A 26,353-nucleotide genomic window follows, 5' to 3' on the forward strand; every position below is an offset into this window, starting at 1 on the left:
TAGTCGGTATGTAACTAGAGAGACAGCATGACTAAATTACCTAGCTCTAGGTAGTTGTGGTAGCAGGGAGCTAAGCAGAGCTGCAAAGCAAATCTGAGATCCTGGGTGAATGTGAGAACACTCAACCCTTCTGTGCCCTGTTCCTGCTACAGCTATCATGCACTCAGTACCTGAGCTAGCCCAGCCTGGCTGGGATAACTCTGCAAAGGACTCTTCTACGCTCATGTAGACATATCCTATTTCAGTGGAGTGGAGGAGAAAAAAAACAACAATCCTTTGTCAACATAAATATTATATATACACTAAAATATCACTGAGGCTGTTGAAGCCAGGTATTTCATATAGATGTAGAATAAACTGCATTCTTTGTCCTTCTTCGTACACTTAAAAGTCTTTGTTTTTGAAGCTCTTGCTGAACAATTTTTTCAGTTGTACTTGTGTAGAAAGAGGGTTATTTTTCAGTTTGTCCTCCCACTTTAGTATATATGTTTATCACAATGACCATATACTATGGTATAGTTACAGACAGAAAGGGAAAAATATCACATATTGGTATAAAGATATTTTTCTAAGTTGCATAAAATTAAGGAAAGAAGGAAGAACTGTATTTTTTTCTTACAAGATTAAAGCTTTTAAGATGGAAATTTCTATTTAGATCTTGAAGACAGAATTAATTAGCCCCTACAGCTGGTCATAATACAACAGCAGCACCGTTCCAAATTTATAAACTTTCCAGTGGTGTTCTTAAAAAACAGAAAACAAAACGGGAGGGGAAATGTTCTTCATTAAAATGATAATGTCAGATTGTCATTAAATTTAATTTTTCCTGTAGCAATCTGTTCAGGTAAAACATTTTACAGAATTAAAGCATCTTTTCTTCCCACAAGCTAGGATCAATTTCTTTGATCTTTATCATATTAAACCAAGGTATACGGTATCAGTTAGCTGCCTTCATTTCTTACACTGTTCATGGTGTGTCTCTTTCCATTGATGACACAAGGAAACTTGACATCTAAGTTTGGAACAACGCATCCAGTCTCTTGAGGTGACTCTTTTAGGATGGAGGAAAGATGCTGCAAGTACTTGCTGTTCGTTATGGACTAGACAATTACTGACAGTAGTTGCCTGTCTTTTAGGTGGCTGAAGTTAGGTGAGATGGTGCCATCTATTAATTTAAAAATAGATGCAGGGGGTATTCCTCAAGCTAATGGCTATTTAAACATTCATTTACAAATTAAAACAGAATTAGAGTCAGTTGGCCATAAAAAGCAAATCCCCCAAGAAATGATTGCGTCTGCCTGTGTTCTATAGACAGATCACTAGGTGACTACTTGATGATTCAAGCTAGATTTTTTAAGAGTTGCAAACATTAAATACTTAATTCTTCGGCATATTTAAAGACAACTCCTTCTTCCCTTGACCTGACAGCTAGAATTCGAGCGGCACTGCATCAGAAATTTGGAAAACAAGGATGTTGTGTAAAACAGAAACCATGTGACTATGCTACCTTTACTATTATTTTGATCAATATAATTATGTCAGCAGAGACACAAGAATAAACACTAGTGCAGAATTAACAACAAACAGTCTCCTGATTTCTTCTCGGTGAGGTCTATCAGTTTGGCACTAGATAATCTGAATTCATCAAATAAGTTATATGACTGATATCTTAAGCCTTTAAGCATAAATACCAGAGGATAGAGTGACATATCTCAAAATAAGTTTGGAATAGTCTATAAGACAACCAATTTTCTTGCTCTCTATTCAACAACAGTTCCTTCCACCCCAAAGTATCCTCTTCAAAACAGGTAACAGGTTATTGGTACATGTCTGCTTAGCAGTATAAAAACAGTAACTGTTCAACATTCAGCATCTCAAGGAAAGATATAGACACAGTACACAACAAAAGTAGTCTTAAACTGCAGGCACTGCATTTTATTGCTGTATGGGGCTGGTGAGTGACTCAAGCTACCACATTCTTAAGGCTTATGTATTAAAATTTTAAATTAACTACAAAACCTATGAGACCCATTTACTCAGCAATCTCAACTACTGAAGCAAAGATTTAGTGTACAGATTTAAAAGACAAATGTCTGAGTCCAGAAAAGGTGCTAGTTACTGAGGAAAAAAGTGTTTACAGTATTCCAAATTCTCTGAATTTTGTCAGTGGTAGCATATCCTGGCTGACAACAGAGAGCTTTCCTGAGAAATAGCCACAGATTGCTTCTAATCTTCCTAGTACCGGTTGTTTACCATTATAATCCTATAGACCTTCCTGGAGTTGCACCTTATTTCTACCTGTGAAAGTAAAGCTAGAGCAATTCTTTAGAGTATTTGTATGCAAAGCACATTTTTCAGGACATGTAGATAAATCATGAAATGAAATTACTCTTCTATAACAGGTATAATCTGCAGAAGCATTGATATGTACAGGTACAGAAGCAACTTTTTCTTTTAACTTACAATCACTGATAATTCAATGTGAAGTTAAATGCATGAACATGTAGAAACTTATGATGCTACATAACTAAACAAGGTTATTAAACTACTTAAAGAAAAAGAACCTTTGCCCTTCAAGAAGTCAGAATGCTTAGAATGTGTTAAATATGCCATTAGTAAGTTGCAGATCAATTTATGCCTTTCTGTGTAGGCATATCACTTTAAACTGAAATAACCAAAGACAATTTTACATTACACAGTCAGTTAGATGGATAATACTAAATGTTTTGGCATATGATTTTTACGTAAGATTAGATTCTGCCTTCTGTAAAAGAGCTTTGAACCAAAAAATCATTGCTCACTTATACTACTGGATGTTTCCACATCCTTGCAAAAATGCCTGCAGCTCCTTTATCAAAAGACCGTAACAAAACAACAGTATATTGCCAGATTATAAGATAAGGAAACTGAGTATTAGTTATTAATGGCTTATTCAAAATCCTGACAATAAAATCTACATAAGTAAACACATTACCAAAGCCACTGGTTTACTGCATGGTTTTCAGTTTTGTGATTTTTATAACAATCACCTACATTTATTTAAAATATTTAGATAAGGTAGATGGCACTAGATTTTTGATCTAAAAATCTAGGCCAAAGGATAAAGTCAGATCATTGTATGAATAACAAACCAAATTAATTTACTGATGAACCAAAATTTTAAAAAAACCCAACACTTTCTTGGAGTAATTTATGGAGGACCTTTCAAAAGTGTTTTCAGTGATTGTAGTAGTATTCTATGTTCTGTAAATAGTTACATTTGTACATACTGAAGCACATCTTCTGCAGCAGTTAATGTTTTGTTCAGTGGGTGCAACCTTATCTATAACACTGAATTGCTCTTCTTACGCTATGGGATTGGATTCCATGGGGCTCTGACCTCATCCTTCCCCCAAATCAGAGACTAACTTAAGCATCTGTTAAAAAAGTGTTCCAGTCCTCTACTTCACTTAATCCCTCAAAGAAATGACTAAGAAGGAAGAAGTAACATATTACATTGTCACCTATACACCTTAATGTAGATTCAACGTGACACTGCTATTCCTACCATTGCAGCTGTGGGAACTTAATTTGGAGTATCAGAGAGAATCCCACACAGCTTGCAGACATTTCCCAATAGAGCTGGTTACACAAAGGATGTTAGACAAGATATTTTGGGATGTTATCAAACCTGAATATGTCAAAGGAGATCACAAAGCATTAATGTAAGGAAAAAAGCAAACAATGATAAGCATTTCTATCAATAGCGCAGGCTTTGAGTCCTGTCACTCATATTTTTGGGGCAATACAGTCATACTGGGAATGATTTAAAGGCAGGAAGATGGGGAACAGACCCGGTGAGGGTGGTAAGCCAATATTTCTCCATTGATCTCTTTTTGGAATGACGTAGATGATGAAGAACAGTCAGAATATTTGTTTGCTTTTTGAGATCTAGAGAACATGAGAGTAGGTCAGCTATGATTTCAAAATACCTAATTGTATTAAAAATACTGCACCCAGGACAGAGAGGCAGCAAAGTGTGTTGCTGCAGGTAACAGGCACTGTATTCCTTAAGTATGTTTCAGATGAAGATTACATCAAGACCACACAGGACATTCAGATGAAAGCTGAGATGAAATTAAATGTATTCTGTAGGAACATCGTAATCTGGCTGCAATGGGGCTTAAATTTACACTTTGGCTTTATTAGTCTTTAATTTCATGGGTGAACTCCACCGATTCCAGAGGTAAATCCTGGTTAACATAAATGAAAGATGACTGTGCAGCATGAGGAATTTTAAGTTGAATCAAAAGCAGTGAAAGTGATAGCCATTAATTACTCTGGACAGTAAAAATAGCCCAGGTGTCTCCTCTCAAGTGGGTGGTGAAGCTGTCATGTTCCTTCACTGGTGGTTCTAATGGCTGATCAGGCTCATTTTTAAATATGCAAGCCTGATATGTCATTTAAACTTGATTTTTATTAGCATCTCACCTATCCTGCCATTAGGTCTTTATCTTCAAATTTCAAGGATCACTAAATTAGAACTCCATCAAAACACGGAACAAGACTCATTGGACAAGATTTATTTTTCTGTGATGCAACTTTTTTTCTTTTCAATCTTTCTGCTCATTAATACTACCCTGAGCAGCCTACAAATATGCAGGTTATCACAGTGGTCTTTTCTAAGTGTAAGTAAATTATCAGCTAATTTCCAGTTTTCTGTAATTTCTCTTTAATTCCAATACTTATTAAAAATTACATATCAGTGAGCCAGCTCCTTTAAGAGTCTTGATTGTCAATTTTAAAGGGCTGCTGACACACTGAGATTTCTGAATTCTTCCTGAGCTGCCTCAGTGCAGCGCAATCACTTTACACATTCCAGCTGCGTCTATAAACCACAACTGAGCACACAGAATAATATTGCTCAAATAGTTGATGTTAATATAGTGCTTAAAACCACAAAGGGCCCATTTCACTAATGTTCTCTACTACGTATTTTCTATTACATCTAATAAAAGTGGGTGTAAAGCATTATTATTACAGTAAGTGGAGAGTTTTGCTTTAACATTTATCTACACTACAGACTTGTGTTGGGGTAGGTATGCTGCACAGAGGTGTGAAATGCTGCACTTTCTGAAGGGCACTGTGGTACTAGCTAAAGCTTCTAGCTTGGACACAGCTATGTTTTTGAAAATTTACCCTAACCTGCTCAAGCAGAGGATCTGAGAGCAGAGCTGTATAGAAAAAAGTTCCTACTGCAGAAAAGGCTACATAAGGAAAATCTTTTTTTGACTGTGATGCACCTGTGTTAGGATACTTAGCTAGACTAGCACAGCCAGTAATTCTATCTAGACATGGTTAGTAGATATGTGACCCTGGCAGCATATTCCTCATGTTGCACAACTGCAAATCACCATGTAGCATACAAGGTACTGGAGAATGAAGTTGCCTCACTCCTAAACATTGCTATCAAAACAAAATACTAGTCTCACATTTACAATCTCTATACAAAAAGTTTTTCATGCATTTAAGCATCAAACACAAATTCATTAAAACTATCGAACACCATGAAGAGCTCTGATTTTATTTTTTTTTTAGTGATTGATGGACCAGTAAAACAAAACCAAATTATTAAGCCTTCAATAAGTATAGACAACATAGAGCAGAAATAGGAGATGATGAGATGAAGGAAAATATGCCAGTTCCCAAACCCTGAAACATTGTGTAGTCACTTGTGACCTGGACGGCAGCCAGACATTCCTACCTTAGAAGACTCCTGTTAACAGCCACGTATGCTATCAAAATTAACCGCATTTTGCCTAACAAACAGTTGAATACTGAGCACCAGACAAAAATTACTTCACTCTGACTTTTAATTATAAAGAAATACAACTGTAACTTTATTATTAAACAGCTTGGTCAATAATGTCTAATGTAGAGAGACCGGATCTCAGAGGACACAGTGGAAGACAACTGTTACGCTACAGACACTGCAGTTGTTGAATAAGCTCCATTAAACACTTGTAATGGGAACCTTGCTCAGGGAATAAATACCAAATCAACATCCCTCCTTGGTGACATAGGCCTTGTACTACTGGCTACGTGCCGTTTTCAGTGTGATGTGCAGAAGAGAAGTCCTAAGCATTTAAGATCATAGGAAAAAAACTTTGTATAGGAAAAAACCTTTGTAACACTTCACAGAAGCAGGATTTTGTGTCTAACTTAGACTTGCACAACTTAGGATCTCACAAAGTGAACACACAACATGTGCCTATCTGAACTTGATAAGAATTTCCTTATTTTCTACCCTTAATTTTAAAATGTCAGGAGTTCCTCTGGAAGGGATTTGTTCTTTTATGTAATATAAAGGTATATTTATAATGGTATTTGCAAATCAACTATGGTAAATGACTGGTACGGAGAAACAGAAGAAGCTGCTGTAAATGAACATTTAAAGAATTTTCTATCATGTCAAGGGAACGTGTATGAAAACCCTTTTTCACTTCAGAGATTGAAACCGTTTTGAAAACCTTCTCTTAGTTTTTAAAGCAAAAACCTGTCCAGCAAGAACTTTGTATAATAACAATTTTGTAGTGTTAGCCAAATCTCTTCATTATAACTATTCATATTTATCACAATTAAAAAAACAGTAACATAAACCTTAAGTAAAACAGTATACAGCAGATGGAAAAATATTTTCCTAGAACTTTTGGTATCTCTTGCCTATGTTTAAATGGAATAAATTATGTCCTTGGGGGGGGGGGGGAAAAAACCCTACTAAACACCAAAAAAAAAAACCTCATAAAACACCCTGCAGTTCTTTTTTTGCAATATACTTACTGAATAGTTTATCTTTTTTGTTGTGAATGAGCCCATCTGTATGGAAGTTCCAAGAAACAACCATAACACAGCTGTTCATACGACTCTTATGAAAGCATATTGTTCTGCCATCTTGCTTGTAGTTCCACATACAACTTCCATGGTGCCAACCATATCTTTGTCCAAGCACATACAGTACAATTAATTATATGGAGCTTCTCCCTTCTCTCTAACTCACTGACAGTAAAGAATTAGGGAGTGTGAGAACAGTACAGCTTAAAAATATTCCCTATGCCTGCATGTTATCATCACTGTGTTACGATAAAACTGGTAAAATGTTGTAATTTAGAAAAAAAAACCCTCACCCTGAGTTTTCACAAACTCAAATTGTTTGTGAGGTCTGCAGTGATGACCACTAAGGCCTGTATTTTAGAAGCTGTGTGAAACTACTCAGTATCTATGTACTTAGAGCTGGCATGTTGTGTGCAGTTTTGGAAAACTCTAAGTTTAGGCTATCAATTAAATCTCAATTTTTGGGGTTTTTTTATTTCTTTTGGTCTAGAAAGAGAAGATACAGAATTACTCCCTCTTTAAACAGAGAGAATGATGGTTGGCTTTCTTCTGCTAAAACAGAAAATTTTGATACTTGTATTTATAATGACCGATATCTTACCCCACAAGTAATCTCACTAGGGTGGAAGTCACTGTGATGAACAGTTTGGTCCAGTTTCTGATAGTCCTCATGATATATTCAGACGGGTAAAATCTCCAAAGGCAGACCTATAAACCCCATCTCTGTGGGTTTCTTCTCCTGACCTTGGACAGGACACAGGGACAAAAGAAATAAATATTCTTCCTCTCCACAAGGAAAAAAAGATTAGGCAATTCAGGCCACAGAATTTTTTGTGTAGCAAACTCTTAAGGGTGTTTAATCAGCTTATTCATCCGTGCTCTTCCTTCCTAACAGACAGTCATCTTAAAAGAGCAATCTAATAACAAAGAATACACACCACTTAACTAGTGAATTTTTGCTTATCTACCATAAGACGGTTAGCATTACATCACACAATTTGTATTTCTTCCCAGCTGTTGAGTGTGGGAATGGTATTCACTACAATTGTTGTCTCCTCAGGCCTGTATATCTGTATATGCATAAAATTCCTGCTGTGCATCTTCTGTTAAGTGGTGCAAATAGCAATGAAAGCAACAGTAGCTTGTTCAGAGAAAGCTTATTGCACACATTTTGGTTTCTCCTTTTTTGAAAGGCTGTGCGATTTCATGGGGCGGGAGAGGGGGAAGGTTACTCCTTCTTACAGCTTTGTCAAATGCAGCATAAAGCCTTAGTTAAAAAACCTTCATTGAAACAGGCCAAATGAAAAACCTGTAAACCTGTGAGACTTGTACCCTGTCACAAAACTGCCAAGTTAAAAAAAAGACAAACCATGAAAATTGAACCGAAAATATACTACCTGTGGCAAAAAGCAACTTTTCCAGTGCATGCACAAGAGACTGGGGCTGTAAACAGTTAAGAAGAAAAAAGCCTTTTTGTATTTCACCTTCCTCCTAGGCTCCTGTAATCCATGCCAACATACTGAGCCTTCTAGTATTACTTTGTTAGGCAGTAGGGTGAGAATGTGACAGTAAAACAGATGACCGGACATCCCATACTAGTTGCACTTAATAGCAAAGTATTTTGTTTCAAAGACATGTTATGATAAATCATCTCTAGGTATTGCAGAAGAGCTTACTAGATGTTGAAGTAAAATGCTGTTATATCTATATGAAATGCAAAATAATGAAGAAAGAACCAGTGTTTGCCTGCCTACTTTGATTATTTTAATATTACTCAGTCAGTAAAATAACTTGAACAATACAGTTTTGCTTAAATGTGTATTTACCTTGTAGATTTGTTAGAAAAAGGCCATACCGCAACTAGAAACAGTCCAGTTTTCACAGGTGTTTACTAAAATCACCTAAGGAGGTTCATCTTCTTTCAGCTGTATGATGCAGCAAGCACATAAGCGCACTTAACATTTCATGGCCTTCAGAGCAAGCCTCCATATGATGCAAGACAGCAGGACTCCATAAATTTTGATGCCAAACATTAGGGCACCTTTGCTAATTTATGCTAACTCTCTTGGCCCAATAGGAAAAGCATTGCTTTGCAGTGCTCTGACACCAGCCTGCTTCTCTACGGATATGGCAGCTGAATTACAACTAATTATAGACGCAATCAGGCTCAGAACAGTCTAGTATAAATTGGGCCCAATTACCAAAGTAACGCCCCCATTGACTTCAGAGCTGGGATCATATTAAGCAAATCAAAGAGAGCACTTCACAAAAGACTTGTTTTTCTAACATGCTCCGTGAACTCTCTTTTGTATATTCAGGTGCACATCTTCCCTCTCAGCTGCCTTGAGCGACAAAGAACCTGGCCACTTCCAAAGGCCAGCAGAGAAGTAAAATTCTCACTGTGACACTTTGCCCCTCCAACATTTTGATTCAGAGTTAAAGCAATTTAGCCTGCATTCGATTCTTACCAGCCTTGGAGATGCTCATGGCTGAACTAGAACACTGTGTTTATTCCTTCCAAAATGACATATTAAGATCTATTTGTGACAGCCATATAGTTTGCATATAATTAGGAAAAAAAACACTGAATGAAGACTAGTTTATAAGTATTTGCATGCAAATTCTAACATTTGTAAAAACTGAAATTAATTGGGAAATATGAACACTTGCATCTAGTCATGGACAATAAGCATAAGTGAGAAAGGGGATGTAAAAAAGATCTTCTCAAGCCTTTACAGTCACTGAATGTTATCTCTCCTCCTTTGCTAGCAGCACATTATGAAAAAATACAAAGAGTAATGACTGATGTAAATACAGAATACCAAGCACTTTATCCCGTGAGCTAATACAATATTGCAGTTGTATTACAATGCAAATAAAAAATGGTAATAACATGAGGTGCAGCTAACTTGCAATCCAGTAATCTTACCCAAGCAGAAACCCTCTTTTATCCCACTCTGAACACAAGCTAACATGATGCCATATAAAAAATATCAATGCCACTAAGAAGCAGTATCAATTCAGTGTTAATGAACTTGACCTAGTTATTTTCCTTATTAGCGTCATTTGAAGCAGCAAATTCCAGAAAACATTTTAGATTAGTGTTTAATTTCAAGACATACAAGAAGGACATGGATGGTATCAAAAGACAGGACACACTCGGGAGAATTAATTGGATTGTACATGTGCATCAAGACAGTATCAGCTCCAGGTGCTGATAGAAATTAAAACAAAAATGAGGAATTAGAACAATCGTGTTCCCTAAGGAAACATATTTATAATTTGTATTAGTCTTATAAAGTATTTTAATAAAGAGTGGGAAAATCCAAAGAATTATAACATCAGTATTTGGAGTGAAGGAATACATCAAGCAAGCTGAAAAGCCTTTGACATGGGAAGATGCTACTTCTGCTGAGTTTTCAGATGATGTGATTAGGGCATGCCAGTGGCCAAGAATGCAGATAATAATACTCCCTAGCAGGTACCATAAAGTTCAGCCTCCTAAGGGCAGGAAAGTCTGGGCTCTGTGAAGGGCTGTGAGGACCAAAATTTGCTGTATAAACAGCATCAGGCACAAATTAATATTTTTCTTTCTTGTCTTTAAGAATAAACTACTTATTGGGTTATGAAGACATACACTTAAAAGTTTTCTATGTTGAAACTTTTTTTTTAATTTATGCATACAGCAAAAATATTACTTGCTGGTCAAATATCATTTTACTTTCATATGAAAGTGTAACACAATTTTAAAATGCAAACAATATCTGTTTCTTTGCAGTGGACAGCCCAGCCAAGATGCAATTATTTATTTATCAATCATTTACTGTCAATTAACATTAGCCACTAACATTTAGTTAGGAGCTTAGATAAAATTTGCTCTTTAAAAGTTTGTTTCCTTCATCATCTAAAAAATTTAGTTGCTTTCTCTTTTGAAAATATCAGCATTTTCATACAGTAATAGAAATTATGACATTTGAATCTTAAACTGATCTGTTACCTGTTCCAAACCTAGTTTAAACTGATCTCAGACATCTGGTATCCGCTGAATTTTCAGAGCACCACTGAATCAATACATCCTGTTCAAACTTGGCTTAAACAGCAAGATTTCTGTAGAAGACACATCTTACCATACCAAATCCTGTCTTTAAGATCTAAGTGTCAGTGAGGATCTAGTAATAACAACGCTCTAGAAAACTGGTATCTCAGAACTTCATGACCTACCTTAAGCAGAAAGACTGCTAATGAACTAAGGTACATGAATCTGCAAGACTGGCAAACGCAGGTTGCTAAACAGCGTTGAAATGCTTTACTGGGCCGTATGTAGGGTCTTATTTGTCAATGTACCTCCTTTTACCTCCCTTTGTAGATAAAAACATGAAACAGGATGACAAGATCAGCACAGCCAGAAGCGAGGCTTAGAAAAAGTGTTAGTGAGTGTGTCGTGGGAGGCAGGGGAGGAGTTCCCAGTACACAGCCTGCACTTGTCAATAGCCATCCAGAAGCATACGTGATGATGTCCACCTCTTAGGAGCAACAAGGGCAACGGCTGGAAGGTACCACCAGACAAAGAGAAGAACGGAATACAGAATAGCAAACTGAATAGGAGAGAGGCAAATCTTGAGTTTATTCATCTTCCACATCTTGCTTTCGAGAAAGGATCAGATCTGGGCAGAGCCTTGTTACAGCTCTGCAGAAAACGTGTACTTTGCAAATAGGTCTGGTACCTCTGTTCTACATATGAACTAAGAGGTATTTTAATTCCATTAAAAATAAAACAATTAGATCTTTGTTAACTTGACTGCAAGTTAGAGTGTCATGCAAGAAAAGTTGGTGAGGTACTTATGCTGTTTCCAGATATCTCACCCAGAATGGATGAGTGAGAGAGACGCAATATTTTAGAAGAAACGTTATTACAAATTAGTCAGCTCCAGGTAATTACAGCATAATGCAGCTCTATTTTGACAACAACAAAGTAGAAGATAAGATTTCTTCCTTATAAAGGTGAACTGCAAAATGTTTTGATAGGCGGTAAACGATTTTGATGTACTGTATTAGAGCTTCACTCACACATGCAAGGAGGAATTAACACTGTTGACTATTATGGGAGAAACAGAACTTGAACTTTACTGAAACTGGCAGTTTCCTGTATTGGACGTCTGTCAGAAACTTACTGAAACTGGTAGTTTTCTGTTTGGTAACTGCCAGAAATGTTGAGAGCTACACTGACCCATTTACTCTCACAGCTGACTGCTCTCCTCCCAGTTGGGCATGTACAACCTAAATGTTATAACCAGCCAGAGGAGATAGGAACAGCAAAGATTACAACATGATCTAGGAGAATTTATCGACCAAACTGTGACATACACTCATCATTAAACCTGAAAGACAAACTGTAAAGCGAGTTTGTAACAAAGGCGGCACAGGTGGTCCAGACGATGTGCTGCTCTGAGAGCGTTTACCTCAGAGAGCATCCAGACCAAGCACCACTCTGTCCTTGCCGTCCACACCCGCTGCCTCCTGCGAAGCGACGCGCTGCCCACGGTCAGGCCTCCACGGCCGCTCCCCGGACTCCCGGCGGGGCTGAGCACCCCGTGCCCTCACGGGAGCCCCTCAGCTGGAAGGGCGGGAAGCCGCCCAGCGACGCGCCCGCCTGGGCCGCCCACACGCCCTGCTTCTTCGCACCTGAGACAAGCGGTGACCAAGCGTCCTGCGCGGGGGCCTCCCCGCCTTTACTCATCCTGTCTCGTCAACGACACCTCACGGCCGGGCGAGATGTACCTCACCTCAGGGTGCCCGCGTGCGATGTACCCGACGCGGGTGAGGTGTATTATTTTAAATACAATAAATTAACCTTTTCTTCGTCATTACTTGCCACCGCCGAAACGCAGTGCGCCGGCACAGGGAGCCGAGGGGTTAAAAGCCCCGCTCTGCCCCAGGTGAGGCTGTAGCCGCCGCGGGACCCTGCGCCGCCGTTCCAGCCCCTCCACCCCGCACTCCCTCACTCACCTCCGCCGCCGCGGCGCGGCCCGGCCGGAGCAGGGTGAGCAGCAGCAGTAGCAGCGCCAGGCGGCTGGGGCAGCCCCTGCCGGCCATTCCGGCGCTCTGCACCACCTGCGCGGCGTCCCGTGGAGCTCGGCCCAGGACGCTTGGACTCCGTCCCCCGCTCGCCCGCAGCTTTTGGCCTGGGGGCTGCTGCTTCGCACCCGCCTCGGCTCTCCCGGTGCCTAGGGGTGGGGACAGCGGCCGCAGCTGGCCGGGGTGGGCCGGGCCACCTCTCTCCACCCCCTCCTCTGCCCTCCGCGTCTCCTGCGTTGGCCACCGCCAGCAGCCGCCGTCCGTCAGTCCATCCGTCCGTTCGTCTGTCTGTCCGTCCGTCCGTACTCAGCGGGCATGGAATGAGTCAGGAGCCGCGGGCTTTCCCGCCTGGGAGCTGAGGTGAGCAGCTCCGGGCGGCGGTACCTGGAGCTCGTCAGGGGATGTCCCGCCTGGCCTCGGCGCCGGCCGGGGCTAGGCAGCTCGCTGAGGTGTCCCAGCTGCAGATGTCCCAGGTTACTGGGCCGTCTCCGTCCCCAGCCCGCTTCTCCCACCCCGCCGTGAGGGCGCAGGTGGTGAGTGCCACCCGAACGGCCTCGGGGCTGCGCGGCGGGAGCAGGGACGGGGACCGGCCCGGGGCAGCCCCGGGCACCGCCCGAGCAAGGACACGGCCTGGGGTCGGCTGTCGCGCCCCTGCGGGGAGAAGGGGTCCGTCGAACGGGGGCGGGAGCGAGGCGGGCGGCGGCAGCGCTGGGTGCGTGAGTGAGGCGGTATCGGGGAAGGCCGGCGGCAGCCCCGGCCCTCGGCGCCATCCCGCTGCTGCCCGGGCCGCCCCCGGGCACTGACGGGAGTGTTTTCCCTTCAGCAACACTTTCCTCTCCCTCAAGTGTTTTCATATTGAGACAGCGAAGACCAAGCGGCTGATTACAGAAGGGGCAAAGTGCTGCCCACTGCATAAATGTCAGTCAGTGAGAAGTGTTTCTCCGCAGGCTTTCCACATAGCTTTGCATGATATGAAGGCTTTCTGAATGGAAGTGTGATTTGTGAAGTGTTGGCAATATGTAAAGTGTATCACATTTATGCTGTTGACAAAAGTACTGCATGTCCAACATAACATCTCGCCAAACAAAGTGTTGTTCTTAGATGGTGCCAGCTTAGAAAGTACCTTGGCCAGGCCAGCCACAACGATCTTACCTTATCCATAGTGTTCGTGAATGCTGTATAGGCAATCCTGCATTACAGGTTTTGTTAAGCACTACAAGTGACACAGGAAAAGCTTAATTATTCAACAATACAATATATATATAAAAATGTATTTTGGACTACTCACAAGATACAAATCTAAAGCTTGTCATGAACATAAAGCTAACCACAGAGTTGTGTAGAATAGCTGCTTTTTACAGGCATGAGAGTAAAGACTATTGACAACCCCCTATGAAATCCTCTGTGAAGGCTATTTAGTAGAGGCTGCTTTTCACAAAAGTTTGGTACTAGCAGCAAGAACACACGTCTGGAAGAGCAGAGCAGTGTATTCAGTGTCAAAGATCTTGTACATAATCACAGATGTTATCACCTTGGCTCTAAAATCTCAAGCATCAGTAAGAGCAGGCTGGCAGGTATAGAGAGAACGGGAAAAAAAATCCCGTTTTCATGCCAGATTGATGGTGACAGTGTAGAGGAAATAATATCTTAGGGATAAAACCACTAAACTGATGCATTTTATTTGTCAGATTCCTAAACCTGTCAACTGTAACAGTGCAACATTTTTAATGTAGGAATACTGTAATAAGGACAAAAATGGGGTCTACAGTTGTTTAGCATTAGAAGAACTGGTGTTAGACAGTAGGTAGCAGACCCATTTACACAAAAATGAAAACAAAAGGTGCAGGGTTGTTTGAGACAACAAAGTGGGAGCAAGCCAGACTACAGTGGAAGAGAGTGGTCAGTCCTCAGAAATGCAAATTCAGATGCAGGATGAACAGTATAACTGTCACTGAGTAAAGAAGATAGTACTTAAAAGGAGAGTTCTTGGATACTAGGCCAAAGAAATATTGGAAGATACAGAACAAAGCAGGCAAACCACTGTCAGGAGAAATAAACAAATATAGGCAGAATACCTAGTGATGAAATACTGCTGTAATAAAAAGATATTGAGTCAGTTTTCAAATAATGAAAACCCTGTGTAGAAATTTCAAAAAAAAAAAGAAGTCAGCAAGCTTGAAGCAAAGATGGGAAAGTGCTAACAAGGAAGATGCAACAGAGACAATTTTTTAAAAAAAGTCTTCTCCGAGACCCGTCTTACTCCAGTACCACCTATTTCACTGACCTTGAGCAACTGGCTGCTAAGTAGTATGGCCCAAATGGATGGTAGTTGTATGTGTTACAGATAAGAAACAGCAAGTAGTGTTGCATTATGAAAAGCATATATGCCTTTATGTGAGTTTTTAGGAGAGGTAAGTGACTTTGAAGTAGCATTGAGCTGGAGCAAAGGTAAGATCAGCTGTTGATGTTCTCTTGGCTGCTTGTTGCTACCATAATTGATGGCAACCATCCAAAAAAAGTCTATGAAACCTTAATGCAGACTGTGCTGCTGATACTGTTGTAGTCCATAATATCTTCAGAGACCTACAAACTCAGGGAGATTGTGTTGTCTGGCAAAACAGCTGGCCAGGCAGGCTTAACATTGGTTGCACCAAAATGTGTACCTGCAGCTGCCTGTAGGGATGCTTTACCAAAAAATCACCAGGGCATGAACAACAGATTACTAGCTTTCTTAATACTAGAAAGCAATTGAAAGCTGCAACAAATTCAAGTTTGGCTTTTTTTTCACAGTAATTGATATTTAATGATTTTAGCTTTGACTCTGTTTCCTCAGTTCTCTATGGTAAATCAAGGATAACAGTATTTTCTCTTTTTACAGATAAGGAATATTTTTGTGGGAGACACTGCAGTTGCATGAATTCAGCATAAAGCACAAAGTTTCATAAGACACTGTAAAATAAGAAGTAGGGCTTAAGGAAAAGGATGAAAAGAGTACGGAACATATCCATTGTGAATGAGGCAGAAGTCCTATGGAAAACAGCATATATGTTCTTGTACTTAAAATTACTGTCCTGATCATATACATAAAAGAACCACATTAAAATTGAGCACACAACCCTAATTTTTTTTCCTAACTTCTGAATCCTTGACTTTGTAACTTCAACAGTCTTGCTATGCATAATGTTGGTTTATTTGAATGTAAGGAGAATATAGTTAGGGCTGCTCTAATTTTTTATGCCTCAATAACTGTAGCTGTGTGTCTGCCTCAAACTATGGCTCATGTCCTGTGGTCTTATTTTGTCAGTCCCTAAGAATGAAATTGTCTTCCTTCTTGGTCCTTGTGTAGAAACTAAACATCTAGGTTATGTTAGAGTGCCAGCTTTTCCTCCTCTGGCTTTTGAGAATTTTATGAGCCGAGATTGTTGATGGTTGTATAAAAACCTGTTCCTTTGGTGGTATCGAGTGTCTTATCCTAGGAATATATTACCTTCTTTCAAATTATGTGGTAGTCTGTTGAGGTAACTGTTGTGATTACTACAGAATATAAAATATGAGATCAATGATATATTAATCTAAATAACACTTTGTAGTCCTTATATTATTGCACTGGTTGCTGAACACTTCAAACTATAGGCAGGTTCTTCAGAAAACAATGGGGTTTTGGTAGCCATGATGGAATAGCAAGCAGGGTGGTTTAAGTCTTCCACTCATGCGTTAAGTGTTATTTCAAACTGTGTCAATGGGTTGGATCAACATGGATTTTAATTTGAAAATAAAAGATTCTCTGCTAGTACAATCCAAATACCAAATTTCTATTTCATTTTCAGAAGCTGTTTGGATAATGAAATAATGAGATGGATAGTGCACAACAGGATCAAATTTCTGCAAAGTCTAACACTTTATGACTGGCTTGGATTTTCCATTTGAGGCAATCCATCCCTGCAGTATTTTATTACTTTACAAATTTACTTATTTATGTTATTAATGTAAAAATCAGTGAGGTAGGAATGTTATTGGAATATTATGTTATTATTAGGAGTGTTGGTTTTTTTTTTTTTCTTTTCTCTTTTATTTACGGCTGGGGAACTGGGGCACAGAAAGAGACTAAAATTTTGGCAGATGAAGGAAGTACTGTACAGTACATCTAGGGTGTGATCTTGCAGCATGATTGGCTGCCCTTAGGTTATTCATTCATTAGTCAGTGCCCAGTAGCTTACAAAGTCTCTTCTTCATACTGTGGGATATGGATATACTGTGGTACACATAGGAGTCAGTATTATTTATAGATTAGTTCTGGTTAGAAAGACGTTGCACTATCTAAATAATAGAAAGCAAGAGAGAAATGTTGCAGGAACTTCACGTTGATTTGTTTTACAGAGAAAAGATAGCTGCTTGATGAACAGCTATCAAAGAACAGCCAGTTTGCTGAAGATTTATGTCCTTGCTCCCTTCTCAGTAAGTGATTGTTTTTTGCTTACTCAGGAGGCTTCTCCAAAGGAAGCTAACCCCTGTCAGGTCACTCTAGTCAATGTTCAGTCTCCTCAGAATTAACCTCCCCACATTTGGAAGACTACAGCACTAAAAAATAAAAGTGTGTGGTAATCTGTGCTATCCTAGGAAAAGCCCAGCATCTTAAGCCCTCAGTTTAAATAACCACTTTGAACCATTTGCCAGATGTGCCTTACACCAAAGGGTGACAGCTTTTTTATTTGGGAGATGTAAAAGTTTGCACAGGAGCTGGCCATTTCTCTGGATTTGTGAAGCTTGAGCTTACAAAAAGGTAGGTGCAGGATGTTTGCACATAAAACTGCATACATGCTGTTGGACCTAAGTCAGAGCAGTTATTTTATGCATGCAAAATCTGACCGTTTGGGGCTGTAGGGGCCTCTGGTCAGTCCTGCACTTAAGGCTTCCAACTTCCTAAATCCTGGCTGATGAAAAAAATGGTCTAAAAATAAAGCTATAAAAATTTGGGTAGTGTTTCCAATGATTGTCATCTATCCATACATATGGGTAGAACTCCTGACGTGAAGATACATGCAGCCTATTCTGCGTTCAGAGTAGTCCTTTGCTCAGATGTACACACAAACACTTGTCTAGCCCAGTTGGCAGAAGACACTGTCTTGAAAGTGTAGCCAATATTTTCTTGACTTTTTTTTTTAAGTTCATTAGGTCTTTATTGTAGACAGGTGTCACGTGTTTCTTTTTAATGCCTTTAGCTAAAATGGTGGGTATGACACCTTTTTAAGAAATAATGATGCAAGATGCTCGTCACTCATTATTTCAAACACTGAGTGAAGACTATCTCTTTTCTAGGCTGAAATCTTGTACCCTTTTTATGTTGATCTGTAATTTCATATATAGTCCCCTTGAAATAATTGGACTGCTGATAAAATAAAAATGCAGCCTATATAGGAATAATATAATGTAGTGCCAACATAAAGCTGTGCAGTATGACATATGTAAATAGGTAAGACAAATTTTGGTTATCAGGTAATTACTTATGTTAGTACATCAGATGTATATTTTAATATAAACAGATTCAGAGGGGAAAACAAGAACAGCATGGAACAGTGTTTATAGACCATCCACAAACAGAAGGAAAGAGAAGACCTGCTGTTAAAAAACAAAACAAAAAAAAAAAAACAAAACAAGAAAGAAAAAAGAAGTGCTGCATATACAGATCCACAATCAGCGTGAATGGCATTAACAAAGGATTCATTTGAACGGATCAAGTGGCTTATCACAACTGCTGGGTGAGTTTTACAGATCACTAAATTTTTTAACTAGAGTCACTGAGATATAGTCTTAACTATCAGTTTAACAGTAATAAGAAATCACCAGTTAAATCATTTGTAGCCTATACGATAATTTGTGGTCTTTGATCTTGATTGCTGGTCTATAAGTTTACACCATTTAAATTTCAGGTACTGCACTGTTTGAATAGTAGGAAACACGAACTATAATTCTGAGTCTGTTTTAAGAGGAAAGATATTTCTTCGTTCTAGTGATTAACATATTTGGAGAAGAAAAAGTAATGACCAACTCAAACCTGAATGCCTGTCCCAGAAAAATTTTGCAGATGAGGGAGAATTATTAAAAGGCATGCTGAAAAGTTTTAGAGACTGTGATGGAAATACCTGGTAGCATCTGTGGCAGGAGCTCTTTCTGGAGGAAAACGATCCTTAGGAGATGATTAGGATCACTGTAGCCAGGAATTTTCAGAGTGATGTGTTAGATCAATGATTCCATCTCTGTAATATCCTCTAGGAAAAGTCAATGCAATTTTCCTTCTTTCTTGAGGTCTTTAGAAAACTTCATGCACTGAGCTCTTCAGGAATGTGAAATTATGCTTTCCTAGTTGGGAACCTGGCCCAGCAAATGTACCTTGCATGAACCTGACACCCTTGCTGTTAGGCAGCCGTCTGCTCTGCTAATATGCCGGAACTCTCTCCAGTGTCTTTTTCCATGTTTATTTGGTTTGTGCAGACTGAGGCTGCTTGTTATTCAGGTGTTCCCCAATGTAGCAGTTCTATCCCAGCTGACTTTCCAAGGTAGCTGTTCTTGTCTTTTTTGTGCATTATTTGTGAATGACTTACCTCTAACAGTCTTGTGCTGATTTGAGTACATAGGCAACATCTGTCTGGCTTCAGGAGGCAGGGATTTTGAAATGTCAGGGAACAGCCTGGCAAACACATGCCTGTCGTATATGATGAAAAAGGGAGACTTTAGCACCATGCATCCAGGAGCAGCATCAGATTTCCATTTCAGTTGTGCAAGGGCTTCATGACAACTTGGCATTTTCTTAAATGAAAAATAGCTCACACCTGGCCAATGTTGATACAAAAGAAAATATTTACAGAGACTGGGCAAATTCAGAAGGTTAGAAGCAAAAATGGCCTTAAATTAGTAACAATCACAGCAAAAACCCATGCTATTTTCGGTTACCTGGCTGAAGCGTTTCTGTGAAGTTAAATAATTTCTACACAAACTTACCTGATACATTAAAGGATGAACTATTGGGGTGTACAAAACTTCTCCACCATTTACTGCTGTAGCTGATAATCTGGTAATCTCACATTGTTTAACCAGTCTTTGTTTCTCATTTGGCAAGAGTCAGTTACCACTAATTATTTTAGTAAATATTTTGTTTTTGTAAAATCTGTGTATTAGAAAAAAGGTAGCAGGCAACAAAGGTTTTAAAAGTATATAAAGTAAATGTACATAAATGGCTAAAATGTTAATTTTGTCTGTATTGAATTAATCAGTGTATATCGGTGCATATACAGGTTATATTATATGCAGTCTGAATCTATGAATAATTAATAATCAGGGAGAGTAATTGTGGGTTTGCTGGCACAGTTCTCAGTGCTCCAAAGAGTTGACCATGTGAAAAACAAACAAAAAATAGAGGCTTCACTACAGCCTGGAGAATAATGCACAGTAGTCTATACATTATGGCCATATCTAATTTATCATTTCATATAATGAATGAGCACCTTAGTTCTCAATAATGGTAGTAGTAATAATAATAATAATGCTTATTTCCTGTATTGTTGCAGAAATTTTGGGCTACCTTTCTGTTTTACTTTATCTTCTTTTTTTGTATGTGGAAATAATAAATGACGTGATTTCAACTTTATAAGCCGTCACTAGCAATGGCTGGTATGGAGCATGCTGCTCTGGAATCACGTGGCTGTTTTGAGTGCTGCTTTGCTCCCTGCCTTCTCTCGCTCGCTCTCTGAGCAAAACAAAACAGCACTAGCTAACTCATTTTGGGGTGGATGTGGATCACCTCCATCTCTGCTCAGTCTTTACCCCATGGTGTCGGTGGAGGTGCAGAAATCTGTCTGGAATGGTTTCTCTCTGGCCATTCCTAATTGTGGGATTGGAAGAAGGTTACAAGGGGGAAGTTACAAGACCTTTTATAATAACTTTTACTCATGCCTATGTGTTTGTACACAGTCTCACAAATCCAAAAGACAAATATATATAGCACGTGCTGAGCATTTCTTGATGGTGCATACCCTTTATAAATATACTCTTTTACTAAATAATCACCCCAAACAGGACTTAATCATGTGTACACACATCTCACTTTTTAGAGGCTACATTTTTATGAAGGTTGGATGTTGGAAGTCTAGTTTTAATTTAGCTTTCTCCTTCTTTTAAATCAGGTGGCTGCTGATTGTTTTTTCAGCACAAGAAGTTGATGGGGTAAGTGACATAGATATTTACTTTAGACATGTGACAGATAGGATGGTAAAGTTCAAACAAGTAACACTTTATACACCAAAATTACCTATAGTTCTGCGGGAAAACTATGATATTTCTTCCAGTATTTCTGCAGTTCTCAGTTTCCTTTCTGTTCCTGCTGCTCAGCTTAGCTATTTTATAATTTTCTCAGTTGGATTCTTCTAGATTCTAACTTCGGCATCTTTAGATGCTTTTGGAAAGCTGCATGTAAAAAAACCTCTCATGCACTTAGTCTGTCTCCTTCCTCATTAAGTACATTTCATGGCTCTACAATGTTGCATATATCATACTCATTCTAGCTTTCAAGCCCTTCTCTATACAGAACTGTAGAATCGTTAAGGTTGGAAAAGACCCTTAAGATCATCGAGTCCAACCGCTAACCTATCACTGCCAAGTCCACCACTAAACCATATCCTCAAGCAACACATCTGTCCTTCTTTTAAATACCTCCAGGGATGGAGACTCAACTACCTCCCTGGGCAGCCTGTTCCAATGCCTGACAACCCTTTGGGTGAAGAATTTTTTCCTAATATCCAACCTAAACTTCCCCTGGCGCAGCTTGAGGCTGTTTCCTCTTGCCCTATCGCTTGTTACTAGGGAGAAGAGACCCACCCCCGCCTCGCTACAACCTCCTTTCAGGTAGTTGTAGAGAGCGATAAGGTCTCCCCTCAGCCTCCTCTTCTCCAGGCTAACCACCCCCAGCTCCCTCAGCCGCTCCTCATTAGACTTTTTCTCCAGACCCTTCAATAGCCTCGTTGCCCTTCTCTGGACATGCTCCAGCACCTCAATGTCCTTCTTGTAGTGAGGGGCCCAAAACTGAAGACAGTAGTTGAGGTGCGGCCTCGCCAGTGCCGAGTACAGGGGCACCGTCACTGCCCTGCTCCTGCTGGCCGCACTATTCCCGATACAAGCCAGGATCCTGTTGGCCTTCTTGGCCACCTGGGCACACTGCTGGCTCATGTTCAGCTGGCTGGCAACCAACACCCCCCGGTCCTTTTCTTCCAGACAGCTCTCCAGCCACTCTTCCCCAAGGCTGTAACATTGCATGGGGTTGTTGTGACCCAGGTGCAGGACCCCACATTTGGCCTTGTTAAACCTCATACCGTTGGCTCTGGCCCAATGATCCAGCCTGTCCAGGTCCCTCTGTAGGGCCTTCCTGCCCTCCAGCATATCGACACTTCCACCCAGCTAGGTGTCATCTGCAAACTTACTGAGGGTGCACTCAATCCCCTCATCCAGATCATTAATGAAGATATTGAACAGGATATGTTAGCCTAGATCTTAAACTGGCCTCCCTGTGCATTCCCAATTCTCTGGAGCTAAAATTTCACATATAATATAGTCCCAGTATCTCCTTTATTTTCCCCTCTGTACTGTCCTCCATACTCATGTTTACAATGCCCTCACTGAAACTTCTTTCAAATCTGTCCTCTTTGTTTCTTTCAAATATTTGAAAGCTCTTTTTTGTTGTTCCCCTCACCCCCCAAAGTCATCCCTTTTTAACTGAACTGTTGAAATTTGAAGTTTTTTTTTAAATAAATGTGTTCAGTTAAAACAAAGGGTAACAGCTTACATGTTATTACAAACTTGCATTCCATTGACATTCCAGTAGAGGCAAGTTTTTAATAACTAGGTGAGAGACTAGTGTGGAGTAGATTAGGAGTTTCATGGGAATCCAGTGTGTGAAAGAGAAGCAGTCTGTGAGAGAGGCCGTCATACCCTCTTGTTCTGTGGTTCGGGAGTACTAGATATTCTAAAAATACTGTAGATAGAAAGAACAGAATATTTCCTCCTTATCTAATATTTGTCAGTGTTTTCTCCTTGAAAAATTGGAAGTATGAACCTGTTGTGTTCTGTTGGTTATTAAAACCAGTAACAAAACAATGTTGACCTTGATAAAAATGAAATCCACACTAGAAAATATTTTCATGTTATCACTGTTTAGTTATTTACTTAAATTATTCTTAAATCTTTTAAGTCCTGTCATCATTTTTGAAACCACTTTGACAATTTATGTAATTTTGCAAAAAAAAAAAAAAAAGTAATGTCACCAAGTGGACATTCCAGCCATCTGAGTGAGTTTATAAATGCATATGGTGTATATAATCGGTTTAGGTTTAATACTACACTTTGGGAAATAGACGAGAATAATAAAATCATGTTCACTTACCACACAATAAAATTCTGAATTTACATTTTGTTGTTTTAGTTTCCCCTCGAAAATGATTTTTTTTCCTCATTGCAATTTGATGAAACAAAGCAGTCACTTCTTTGCTATTAAGAGGACAATGACAGAAAGTTTTAATACAAGAAATAAGTAAATTAATGGTACGCAATGCATAATTATACCATGCACATACTTCTTTTTCCATTTGATAGAGAAGAATTAAATACAGGGCGCTTTTGCTGAGAGGGCTTGTTGCTCTTCAGCCCTCTTTGCCTTTTATCATTTAATCATAGTTAAACAATCTCCTAACCTAATGAGATGGGTTACAAATTTCACATTGGAACAAATTAAATTCTGACTCTGTTAAAGTATTTCTAGATGCAGCGTATTTAATTTGTTGTATTTAGCTGTAATATTTAGCATTACTTAACATAGCTTGCAGTAATGTTTTTCACCTTCTACAGCAACAGTAATGAGGTTTTGCTTATTGATTCTACTTTGCCAGCATGTTTATGCTGATAAGAGGTCCAAAAAGGTTAGGAGGATTTTAAATGTAGTATTGATGTGTGTATGCTATTAAGCAAGCACTGGAAAAGGTTCGTATGTGTCAAGCTGAAGACCTGCACTATACTCTGATGTTTGCTGCTATGCCAAGTTTCTTCATCAGCAGGAAATTTCCCTGTGGGTATGCAAGGGTAGCCAAATCTTTTGCCTTAAAAATAATCTGATTAGACAATATGTCCAGTTGACAATATTTGATTAAGTGATTTTTGTCTGATGCATATTTAAAAATCCATAAATTTTTTATTTTTAGGGAGGATATGCATATATTGACACATGTGGGGGACAGGATTGTTCAGTTTGTCGGTGCTTTCCAGAAAAAGGATCAAGAGTAAGTGATGATTAGAACTAAAGATAATTACTGTTGTAAATACTGTTCATTTTGTGCATATTGCTGTTCTTTAAAATCAATAAATCAATATTCAGACATAAAGAAGTCTGAATATAGCAAACTAGCATAATTCTCTCACTGGTATGAAGTACAGCTATCACAGAAGGAAGTTAAGATTGTTTATAAACCGGTTTGCTTGTAAACTAGGTTTGTAATAATCGTGGTGCCTTTTTTGTGTTAAGGTTTCTTTGAGTAGTCAGACAAAGGTCATTCTTGATATATGTTAAATTTAGAAGTCTATGCTCGTTTTCTGCTAAGAGGCTGGTTAAAAGAGAATGTTTATGCCATTTACTAGTTTTATGAGAACTTGGGTGTGTCTTATTTGGGTTAGGTGGTTCTAGACAAGCTTGCAGACTTTATTTTGCTAGCTTAACGCAATAAGTATAAAAAAGATCTGAATTGTCTTTGCTCTATAAATAATGTAAAACATTGAATGAAGTCAAGGCTTTTTCGTATTATACACTAAAACTAGTAATTGTGCATGTTGCTATTCGTTAGTTGAAATATGGTCCAGTGGTGACTAGTTTATCTTCGTTGTTCTTTCTCAAAATACATATCTATATAGTGATAGCAAACGATGTAAATGTTATATGAGAAAAGGATTTATTTAGATACATTCCCTGATTAGTGAACACGTGAAAAATTGTCCGTTAGCGATGGAAATTGTTTTATTTCAAGTACTAATATTAAAGTTTAGGGTTAGAAAGCTTGAACATGGTGCATCAGTTTTCAGAAGAACTGCATGCCCCATTTATTTGTGTACAACTTGAGTCACATTAAAAGCAAGACACACCTTTTCCTTCCTGTGCTTCTGTAGTTAGCTGCATGCTTTGCTGTGCCATGAGCACTGCCCTGGTGTCCTTGGATCCTATCCTAATCCGCCAGGGTTATGTCTATACGAAAGTTCCCCATGCTGTAGGATTTTCGTAAAAGGGACCTAGGATGTGTCTATCTCTGTAACACTGTGTTAACAAAAGGGCATCCCAGGAGAAGTGTTTTGACTAGCACTGTGTCTTTTGGTGCTAATGAATAGACTGTTTTGGATACCAAAACCCTGATCTGAGGTGCCATTTCAAAACAACTGACTTTGAAACTAGAGGAAATTTCCCTGATTCTAGTTCTCTTTCAGTATCCTGGAAGTCCTGAATTGCATGCCCATAACCAGTCAATAATAAATACTCACTGCAGTCATTCTGGCTCTTTCCTAAGCTGTCCTCCCCACCACAGGTAAACTGAACTATGATTCCTGCATTTGCAGTTAGCTTTCTAAATAATTCCAAGGATCTGGACCTAAGTGCCAAACAGAAGTGTAATAAACATTTCAAAATAAATTCAATGTCATTACGCAAATGTAAGTCTGAGAATTGTACCATTTTCTGAAACAGCTCTGAAATATGTATGCACACTGATGGATAAAGTCTCCCCAGTGTAATATGAATTTGTATTTCATGTAATCGTTTCTATTAATCAATATGCAAGAAATAGAAGTACTTATCAGACACTACATGAAATGTGGCTTAACTAAACACCGCTTCAGATAGTTTGTTGCAAGTATTTTTTATACTAATGTATGGTGATGAATTATTTTCTGTAGGATTACTTAATCTTTTCATTCTACAATCCTGTTGGACTCTAAATTTTGCTGTGTTCTGCCTTTACACACTGACATACTATCTTTGCTTTCCTAGCTTTTGTGGAGACTACATGTTACAAAATAAAAGATTTGCTTATCTTATTGTTAGCCTCCTAGAATGCAAAACATCTGCTTTATCTACTTTTCTGTCTGAATCCTGCTCCCAGGCTGGTGCCTCAAAGTTTTGCATCTTCCTTAATCCTGTCTTTGAAGTGCCAGAAACAAATGATCATTGAAAGCCTCTGGCATTGTATAGTGCACAAGCCTAAATTTTGAAAGCGTACAGTTTATTAAAAATCCTTCTCTGTAAAGAAGTTGAGATAAGGACAACACTATAAATTTGGTTGCCTAGCACCATATTTTTTTCCTTTTTCACTATTTAGCACAGGCTGGCCGTCAA

At 39.1% G+C, this 26,353-nt stretch overlaps 2 protein-coding genes across 2 annotated transcripts in view; one reads left to right on the forward strand and one right to left on the reverse strand.

Annotated features, from left to right (window-relative positions):
- The window catches only part of COL4A3 (collagen type IV alpha 3 chain), a 67,443-nt gene extending 54,143 nt beyond the window's left edge, over positions 1-13,300 (reverse strand). Inside the window, exon 1 of the mRNA XM_064457766.1 lies at positions 12,877-13,300. Coding sequence (XP_064313836.1) covers positions 12,877-12,963 — 87 coding nt within the window. The 5' untranslated portion in view covers positions 12,964-13,300. The remainder of the gene's footprint in view (positions 1-12,876) is intronic.
- COL4A4 (collagen type IV alpha 4 chain) overlaps positions 13,001-26,353 on the forward strand; it is a 77,333-nt gene continuing 63,980 nt past the window's right edge. The window contains exons 1-5 of the mRNA XM_064457765.1: positions 13,001-13,305; positions 17,323-17,400; positions 18,486-18,701; positions 21,123-21,162; positions 24,183-24,260. Of these exons, the coding sequence (XP_064313835.1) occupies positions 18,646-18,701; positions 21,123-21,162; positions 24,183-24,260 (174 nt within the window). The 5' untranslated portion in view covers positions 13,001-13,305; positions 17,323-17,400; positions 18,486-18,645. The remainder of the gene's footprint in view (positions 13,306-17,322; positions 17,401-18,485; positions 18,702-21,122; positions 21,163-24,182; positions 24,261-26,353) is intronic.

Source organism: Phalacrocorax carbo, chromosome 7, assembly GCF_963921805.1.
Source record: "Phalacrocorax carbo chromosome 7, bPhaCar2.1, whole genome shotgun sequence".
Lineage (NCBI taxonomy): Eukaryota > Metazoa > Chordata > Aves > Suliformes > Phalacrocoracidae > Phalacrocorax > Phalacrocorax carbo.